The 9011-nt window shown below is 48.7% G+C and overlaps 1 protein-coding gene across 1 annotated transcript; it reads right to left on the bottom strand.

Annotated features, from left to right (window-relative positions):
- Positions 1-618: 618 nt before the first annotated feature.
- Positions 619-1534, bottom strand: LOC109766920 (protein H2A.6). Its single transcript, XM_020325675.4, has 2 exons — positions 1247-1534; positions 619-1149 (listed from the first exon to the last, which is right to left on the bottom strand). Exons 1-2 carry the CDS (start codon positions 1421-1423, stop codon positions 880-882), a joined length of 447 nt encoding a protein of 148 aa, XP_020181264.1. The 5' UTR covers positions 1424-1534; the 3' UTR covers positions 619-879.
- Between the last annotated feature and the right edge of the window lie 7477 nt (positions 1535-9011).

Below are 9011 nucleotides of genomic sequence, written 5' to 3'. Positions count from 1 at the left end.
AGTGTTGAAGTATTTTGATTACTGCCCGCGTCATTTCTATCCTTCAGAAGGTATAAGATGTAATGTTTGGAAAGTACTTCTGAGAAAAAAATGTTTGGTAAGTATCCATCTGAAGTCCCAACTTTGTGGTGGATTGAAGCCTTGATGACCAGGTTTGCTGAAACATATCAGTCGGTGCGATGCAACTAAACATCAGTCAGTGCTGCTGAATCTCCTTCACTCCAGAGCCCAGGCGCTCATGAATTTGCTGAATATGTAAGCAACAGTACATGGAATCTACTGAAACATCTACTCCTCGGCGGCAAGGGCTTCAAGTATTTTGATTATTATTACTCCAATTTGGTACCAACGTCATCTCTATCTTTCAGAATGTATAAGATGGAAACACAATTGGCCTCCGATTTTGATTCTTTCAGGTCCTGCTGCTTGAAGGAAACACAATCGGCATCAACACGTTGGCCCTGTTAATAGGGCGATAATTAACTGAGAACTGAAAGATAACATTTAGGATAAGAAGTTTAACATGACTGGCTGAAGTTGAGGACCATGCTTCACTAGGCCAAGAACACATGGGGCAATTTTCAGATCCACACCAAATGTTTCCAAGGCAAAGACAGATGACAAAGATTCATAAGATTGATTTCAGCCATTGATCCACAAGAGAATTATTAAGATTGAAAGGATTGCATCTTTCCCAGAAAGTAAATCACAGACACAATGCCATGCCAGCCTTGCTCATCGAGATCTGATGAAAGGGCCACTACACTACAGACTACTACCAGCTTGCAACTCCAGACCAGGCGCTACATACAAGATCCAGCTAACCAAAAGACATGGAACTAGGCAACACGACACGGTCCCTCGGCGTAGTAGGCCAGGCTACTCCTTGGCGGCGGCGGGCTTCTTCTTGGGGGACTTGGCGGCGGCCTTCTTCTTGGGCGACTTGGTGGCCTCCTTCTCGGCGGCGGCGGCGGACTTCTTGGGGAGCAGCACGGGGTTGATGTTGGGGATCACGCCGCCGTGGGCGATGGTGACGCCGGCGAGCAGCCTGCCGAGCTCCTGGTCGTTGCGGACGGCCAGCAGCAGGTGCCGCGGCACGATGCGGGTCTTCTTGTTGTCCTTGGCCGCGTTGCCGGCCAGCTCCAGGACCTGCGATTCATCAACCAAGAACGAGATCGGTTACCTGTCCAACACAAGAAGAACAGAGCAGAACAGACGCTCAAGGACAGCGAAGATCTGTGGTTACCTCGGCGGCGAGGTACTCGAGGACGGCGGCGAGGTAGACGGGGGCGCCGGAGCCGACGCGCTGCGCGTAGCGGCCCTTCTTGAGGAAGCGCCCGATGCGGCCGACGGGGAACTGGAGCCCGGCCTTCACGGACCGGGTCACCGACTTCTTCCTCTCGCCGCCCTTCCTCCCGGCCATCTCGCTTGCCTGCTTCTCCGGCGGCGAGGACTCTCGAGGTGTGGTGTTGGCGGCGGCGGTGGTGGATCGGCGGAATGCTCTGAGTTTGGTGGGTTGGGACGGCGGCGAGGGCGCGGGTTTTATATTGGGGCGGGGAGCGTCGCGGGCGGTGGGAGGGGGGAGCGATCCGTGGGAGCGTCCAATCGACCAATCAGAGCGCAGAGGCTTTTCGTCCTGGCTTGGCGCGTCTTTTTTCGTTCCTTCGTTCCGTTTCTGCGTGTGGGGGATCGAAATTTGAATCGAGGAGCCGCGGAAAAACACTTTGGGCGTGTTTGGTTGCCCGCGTTGGGCAGCCTGGCCGTGGGAAGAAAATGACCTGTTTGGTTGCCTGCTTTCACTGTACGGCCCGCATCGCACGAAACTTAAAGCACGTCCAGGCCAGGCCTAGGGGAAACGTGCGAGGCAGGGGATGGTGACGCGCTTCTCCCCTCGTGCGAGCAGGGGAGATGACGCGAGCTCGCCCGCGTCGCCGAAAAATCGGCTGGAGGATTTCGGCTCACCTCCCGTCGAGTCCACCCCTATTTAGCCCCTCCCTCACCGCCCCAACTCCCGCCATCATTCTTCCTCCGTTCGAGCTTTCCCGCCAACGCGCATCGGCACCGACGAGCAGGTAAGCGGCGCATCTTCATCGACCGGCGATCCACGGCGTCGGCGCTCCTTCACCGGCCGGCGTTGATCTTCCACGACCATCCCCCCTCGTCCTCAAGCTGCAGCCATGGCCTCTGTGAGTTCAATCCCCTTTCTCTCTGTTCCTTCTAGCTAGATCTGAGCTGCGGCTAGGGTTTGATCTAGATGCATGGTTGATTAGTAGTCTGATTTGTGAGGTGCTATGGTTGATTGCTATGCTGCGGTTGCATTTTGTGGTAGGGCTAGATGTTCAAGCATGTGGTAGGCTAGATTAGTAGTAGAGTTTGAAGTTGAACATTGTGCTTGTGTTGAATCATGCTTAGATATGTGATTTGTAGCTATTGGTTGTCCATTTGTAGCATGTTGTTTGTTGTAGTTGTATGTTCTTGCTCATAGATTGTCCGGTCTGCTTGGTATGATAGCGATGAAGCATGTGCTTACTATGATAGTGATGAATCATGTACATGTATGCTTCTGCTTTCATGGATTGTCCGGTATGTTGTGTGCTATGCTTACTGTCAATGCGTGCTACGATTGTAGTGTTGGGAATCGTAGCCTAATTTTAAAATTTTCCTACGCTCACCAAGATGCATCTATGGAGTATACTAGCAACGAGGGGAAAGGAGTGCATCTACATACCCTTGTAGATCGCGAGCGGAAGCGTTCCAATGAACGTGGATGACGGAGTCGTACTCGCCGTGATTCAAATCACCAATGACCGAGTGCCGAACGGACGGCACCTCCGCGTTCAACACACGTACGGTGCAGCGACGTCTCCTCCTTCTTGATCCAGCAAGGGGAAGGAGAGGTTGATGGAGATCCAGCAGCACGACGGCGTGGTGGTGGATGTAGCGGGATGCCGGCAGGGCTTCGCCGAGCTTATACGAGAGAGAGAGGTGTTGCAGGGGAGGAGGGAGGCGCCCAAGGCTGTCTTCATGCTGCCCTCCCTCCCCCCCTTTATATAGGCCCCCTTGGGAGGGGGGGCGCCGGCCAAACCCATCTAGGGTGGGGGGCGGCGGCCAGGGGGGTGCCTTGCCCCCCAAGGCAAGTGGGAAGCCCTCCCACCCTAGGGTTCCCAACCCTAGGCGCATGGGGGGAGGCCCATGGGGGGGGCGCCCAGCCCACTAGGGGCTGGTACCCTTCCCACTTCAGCCCACGGGGCCCTCCGGGATAGGTGGCCCCACCCGGTGGACCCCCGGGACCCCTCCGGTGGTCCCGGTACAATACCGGTAACCCCCGAAACTTTTCCGGTGGCCGAAACTTGACTTCCTATATATAATTCTTCACCTCCGGACCATTCCGGAACTCCTCGTGACGTCCGGGATCTCATCCGGGACTCCGAACAACTTTCGGGTTTCCGCATACACATATCTCTACAACCCTAGCGTCACCGAACCTTAAGTGTGTAGACCCTACGGGTTCGGGAGACATGCAGACATGACCGAGACGCCTCTCCGGTCAATAACCAACAGCGGGATCTGGATACCCATGTTGGCTCCCACATGTTCCACGATGATCTCATCGGATGAACCACGATGTCGAGGATTCAATCAATCCCGTATACAATTCCCTTTGTCAATTGGTATGTTACGTGCCCGAGATTCGATCGTCGGTATCCCAATACCTTGTTCAATCTCGTTATCGGCAAGTCTCTTTACTCGTACCGCAATGCATGATCCCGTGACTAACGCCTTAGTCACATTGAGCTCATTATGATGATGCATTACCGAGTGGGCCCAGAGATACCTCTCCGTCACACGGAGTGACAAATCCCAGTCTCGATCCGTGCCAACCCAACAGACACTTTCGGAGATACCCGTAGGGCACCTTTATAGTCACCCAGTTACGTTGTGACGTTTGGCACACCCAAAGCACTCCTACGGTATCCGGGAGTTGCACGATCTCATGGTCTAAGGAAAAGATATTTGACATTGGAAAAGCTCTAGCAAACGAAACTACACGATCTTTATGCTATGCTTAGGATTGGGTCTTGTCCATCACATCATTCTCCTAATGATGTGATCCCGTTATCAATGACATCCAATGTCCATAGTCAGGAAACCATGACTATCTGTTGATCAACGAGCTAGTCAACTAGAGGCTTACTAGGGACACGTTGTGGTCTATGTATTCACACATGTATTACGATTTCCGGACAATACAATTATAGCATGAACAATAGACAATTACCATGAACAAAGAAATATAATAATAACCATTTATTATTGCCTCTAGGGCATATTTCCAACAGTCTCCCACTTGCACTAGAGTCAATAATCTAGTTACATTGTGATGAATCGAACACCCATTGCGTCCTGGTGTTGATCATGTTTTGCTCTAGGGAGAGGTTTAGTCAACGGATCTGCTACATTCAGGTCCGTATGTACTTTACAAATATCTATGTCTCCATTTTGAACACTTTCACGAATGGAGTTGAAGCGACGCTTGATATGCCTGGTCTTCCTGTGAAACCTGGGCTCCTTCGCAAGAGCAATAGCTCCAGTGTTGTCACAGAAGAGAGTCATCGGGCCCGACGCATTGGGAATCACCCCTAGGTCGGTAATGAACTCCTTTATCCAGACTGCTTCCTGTGCTGCCTCCGAGGCTGCCATGTACTCCGCTTCACATGTAGATCCCGCCACGACGCTTTGCTTGCAACTGCACCAGCTTACTGCTCCTCCATTCAAAATATACACGTATCCGGTTTGTGACTTCGAGTCATCCAGATCTGTGTCGAAGCTAGAGTCGACGTAACCCTTTACGACGAGCTCTTCGTCATCTCCATAAACGAGAAACATATCCTTAGTCCTTTTTAGGTACTTCAGGATATTCTTGACCGCTGTCCAGTGTTCCATGCCGAGATTACTTTGGTACCTTCCTACCAAACTTACGGCAAGGTTTACATCAGGTCTGGTACACAGCATGGCATACATAATAGACCCTATGGCCGAGGCATAGGGGATGACACTCATCTTTTCTCTATCTTCTGCCGTGGTCGGGCATTGAGCCGTGCTCAACTGCACACCTTGCAATACAGGCAAGAACCCCTTCTTGGACTGATCCATATTGAACTTCTTCAATATCTTGTCAAGGTATGTACTCTGTGAAAGACCAATGAGGCGTCTTGATCTATCTCTATAGATCTTGATGCCTAATATATAAGCAGCTTCTCCAAGGTCCTTTATTGAAAAACAGTTATTCAAATAGGCCTTTATACTTTCCAAGAATTCTATATCATTTCCCATCAACAATATGTCATCCACATATAATAAGAGAAATGCTACAGAGCTCCCACTCACTTTCTTGTAAACACAGGCTTCTCCATAAGTCTGTGTAAACCCAAACGCTTTGATCATCTCATCAAAGCGAATGTTCCAACTCCGAGATGCTTGCACCAGCCCATAGATTGAGCGCTGGAGCTTGCATACTTTGTTAGCATTCTTAGGATCGGCAAAACCTTCCGGCTGCATCATATACAACTCTTCCTTAAGGAAGCCGTTAAGGAATGCCGTTTTGACATCCATCTGCCATATCTCATAATCATAGTATGCGGCAATTGCTAACATGATTCGGACGGACTTCAGCTTCGCTACGGGTGAGAAAGTCTCATCGTAGTCAATCCCTTGAACTTGTCGATAACCCTTAGCGACAAGTCGAGCCTTATAGATGGTCACATTACCATCCGCGTCTGTCTTCTTCTTAAAGATCCATTTGTTTTCTATGGCTCGCCGATCATCGGGCAAGTCAGTCAAAGTCCATACTTCGTTTTCATACATGGATCCTATCTCGGATTTCATGGCTTCTAGCCATTTGTCGGAATCCGGGCCCGCCATCGCTTCTTCATAGTTCGAAGGTTCACTGTTGTCTAACAACATGATTTCCAGGACAGGGTTGCCGTACCACTCTGGTGCGGAACGTGTCCTTGTGGACCTACGAAGTTTAGTAGTAACTTGATCTGAAGCTTCATGATCATTATCATTAACTTCCTCCCCAGTCGATGTAGGCACCACAGGAACATTTTCTTGCGCTGCGCTACTTTCCGGTTCGGAAGGGGTGACTATCACCTCATCAAGTTCCACTTTCCTCCCACTCAATTCTTTTGAGAGAAACTCCTTCTCCAGAAAGGACCCGTTCTTGGCAACGAAGATCTTGCCTTCGGATCTGAGGTAGAAGGTATACCCAATGGTTTCCTTAGGGTATCCTATGAAGACGCATTTCTCCGACTTGGGTTCGAGCTTTTCAGGTTGAAGTTTCTTGACATAAGCATCGCATCCCCAAACTTTTAGAAACGACAGCTTAGGTTTCTTCCCAAACCATAATTCATACGGTGTCGTCTCAACGGATTTTGACGGAGCCCTATTTAAAGTGAATGCGGCAGTCTCTAAAGCATAGCCCCAAAATGAGAGTGGTAAATCGGTAAGAGACATCATAGATCGCACCATATCCAATAGAGTGCGATTACGATGTTCGGACACACCATTTCTCTGAGGTGTTCCAGGCGGCGTGAGTTGTGAAACTATTCCACATTTCTTTAAGTGTGTACCAAATTCGTGACTTAAATATTCTCCACCACGATCTGATCGTAAGAATTTTATTTTCCTGTCACGTTGATTCTCAACTTCACTCTAAAATTCCTTGAACTTTTCAAAGGTTTCAGACTTGTGTTTCATTAGGTAGATATACCCATATATACTTAAGTCATCAGTGAGAGTGAGAACATAACGATATCCTTCGCGAGCCTCAACACTCATTGGACCGCACACATCGGTATGTATGATTTCCAATAAGTTGGTTGCTCGCTCCATTGTTTCGGAGAACGGAGTCTTGGTCATCTTACCCATGAGGCATGGTTCGCACGTGTCAAATGATTCGTAATCAAGAGACTCCAAAAGTCCATCTGCATGGAGCTTCTTCATGCGCTTGATACCAATGTGACCAAGGCGGCAGTGCCACAAGTATGTGGGACTATCGTTATCAACTTTACATCTTTTGGTATTCACACTATGAATATGTGTAACATCACGTTCGAGATTCATCAAGAATAAACCATTGACCAGCGGGGCATGACCATAAAACATATCTCTCAAATAAATAGATCAACCATTATTCTCGGATTTAAATGAGTAGCCATCTCGAATTAAACGAGATCCAGATACAATGTTCATGCTCAAAGCTGGCACTAAATAACAATTATTGAGGTTTAAAACTAATCCCGTAGGTAGATGTAGAGGTAGCGTGCCGACGGCGATCACATCGACCTTGGAGCCATTCCCGACGCGCATCGTCACCTCGTCCTTCGCCAGTCTCCGTTTATTCCGTAGTTCCTGTTTTGAGTTACAAATATGAGCAACCGCACCGGTATCAAATACCCAGGAGCTACTACGAGTACTGGTAAGGTACACATCAATTACATGTATATCACATATATCTTTGGTGTTGCCGGCCTTCTTGTCCGCTAAGTATTTGGGGCAGTTCCGCTTCCAGTGACCACTTCCCTTGCAATAAAAGCACTCAGTTTCAGGCTTGGGTCCATTCTTCGGCTTCTTCCCAGTAACTGGCTTACCGGGCGCGGCAACTCCCTTGCCGTCCTTCTTGAAGTTCTTCTTACCCTTGCCCTTCTTGAACTTAGTGGTTTTATTCACCATCAACACTTGATGTTCTTTTCTGATCTCCACCTCCGCTGATTTCAGCATTGAATATACCTCAGGGATGGTCTTTTCCATCCCCTGCATATTGAAGTTCATCACAAAGCTCTTGTAGCTTGGTGGAAGCGACTGGAGGATTCTGTCAATGACCGCGTCATCCGGGAGATTAACTCCCAGCTGAGTCAAGCGGTTGTGCAACCCAGACATTCTGAGTATGTGCTCACTAACATAACTATTGTCCTCCATTTTACAGCTGAAGAACTTGTCAGAGACATCATATCTCTCGACCCGGGCATGAGCTTGGAAAACCATTTTCATCTCCTCGAACATCTCATATGCTCCATGTTTCTCAAAACGCTTTTGGAGACCCGGTTCTAAGCTGTAAAGCATGCCGCACTGAACGAGGGAGTAATCATCAGCACGTGTTTGCCAAGCGTTCATAACGTCTTGGTTCGCTGGGATTGGTGCTTCACCTAGCGGTGCTTCTAAGACATAATCTTTCTTGGCTACTATGAGGATGAGCCTCAGGTTCCGGACCCAGTCCGTATAGTTGCTGCCATCATCTTTCAGCTTGGTTTTCTCTAGGAACGCGTTGAAATTGAGGACAACGTTGGCCATTTGATCTACAAGACATAGTGTAAAGATTTTAGACTAAGTTCATGATAATTAAGTTCATTTAATCAAATTACTCAATGAACTCCCACTCAGATAGACATCCCTCTAGTCATCTAAGTGAAACATGATCCAAGTTAACTAGGCCGTGTCCGATCATCACGTGAGACGGACTAGTCAAGATTGGTGAACATCTCCATGTTGATCGTATCTTCTATACGACTCATGCTTGACCTTTCGGTCCTCCGTGTTCCGAGGCCATGTCTGTACATGCTAGGCTCGTCAAGTCAACCTAAGTGTATTGCGTGTGTTCCGAGGCCATGTCTGTACATGCTAGGGTCGTCAACACCCGTTGTATGCGAACGTTAGAATCTATCACACCCGATCATCACGTGGTGCTTCGAAACAACGACCTTCGCAACGGTGCACAGTTAGGGTGAACACTTTCTTGAAATTATTATAAGGGATCATCTTACTTACTACCGTCGTTCTAAGCAAATAAGATGCAAAAACATGATAAACATCACATGCAATCAAATAGTGACATGATATGGCCAATATCATTATGCTCCTTTGATCTCCATCTTCGGGGCACCATGATCATCTTCGTCACCGGCATGACACCATGATCTCCATCATCATGATCTCCATCATTGTGTCTTCAT

The sequence above is a fragment of the Aegilops tauschii genome, chromosome 6, assembly GCF_002575655.3.
Source record: "Aegilops tauschii subsp. strangulata cultivar AL8/78 chromosome 6, Aet v6.0, whole genome shotgun sequence".
Classification (NCBI taxonomy): Eukaryota; Viridiplantae; Streptophyta; class Magnoliopsida; order Poales; family Poaceae; genus Aegilops; species Aegilops tauschii.
The sequence above is the reverse complement of the archived record's forward strand: the minus strand, read 5'-3'. Positions and strand labels throughout refer to the sequence as shown.

Excerpts from the sequence above, each read along its gene's own strand:
- LOC109766920 (XM_020325675.4), bottom strand. The coding sequence starts at position 1,423 with ATGGCCGGGAGGAAGGGCGGCGAGAGGAAGAAGTCGGTGACCCGGTCC. Across the intron at positions 1,150-1,246 it reads TCGAGTACCTCGCCGCCGAG|GTCCTGGAGCTGGCCGGCAA; the intron begins GTAACCACAGAT and ends GATGAATCGCAG.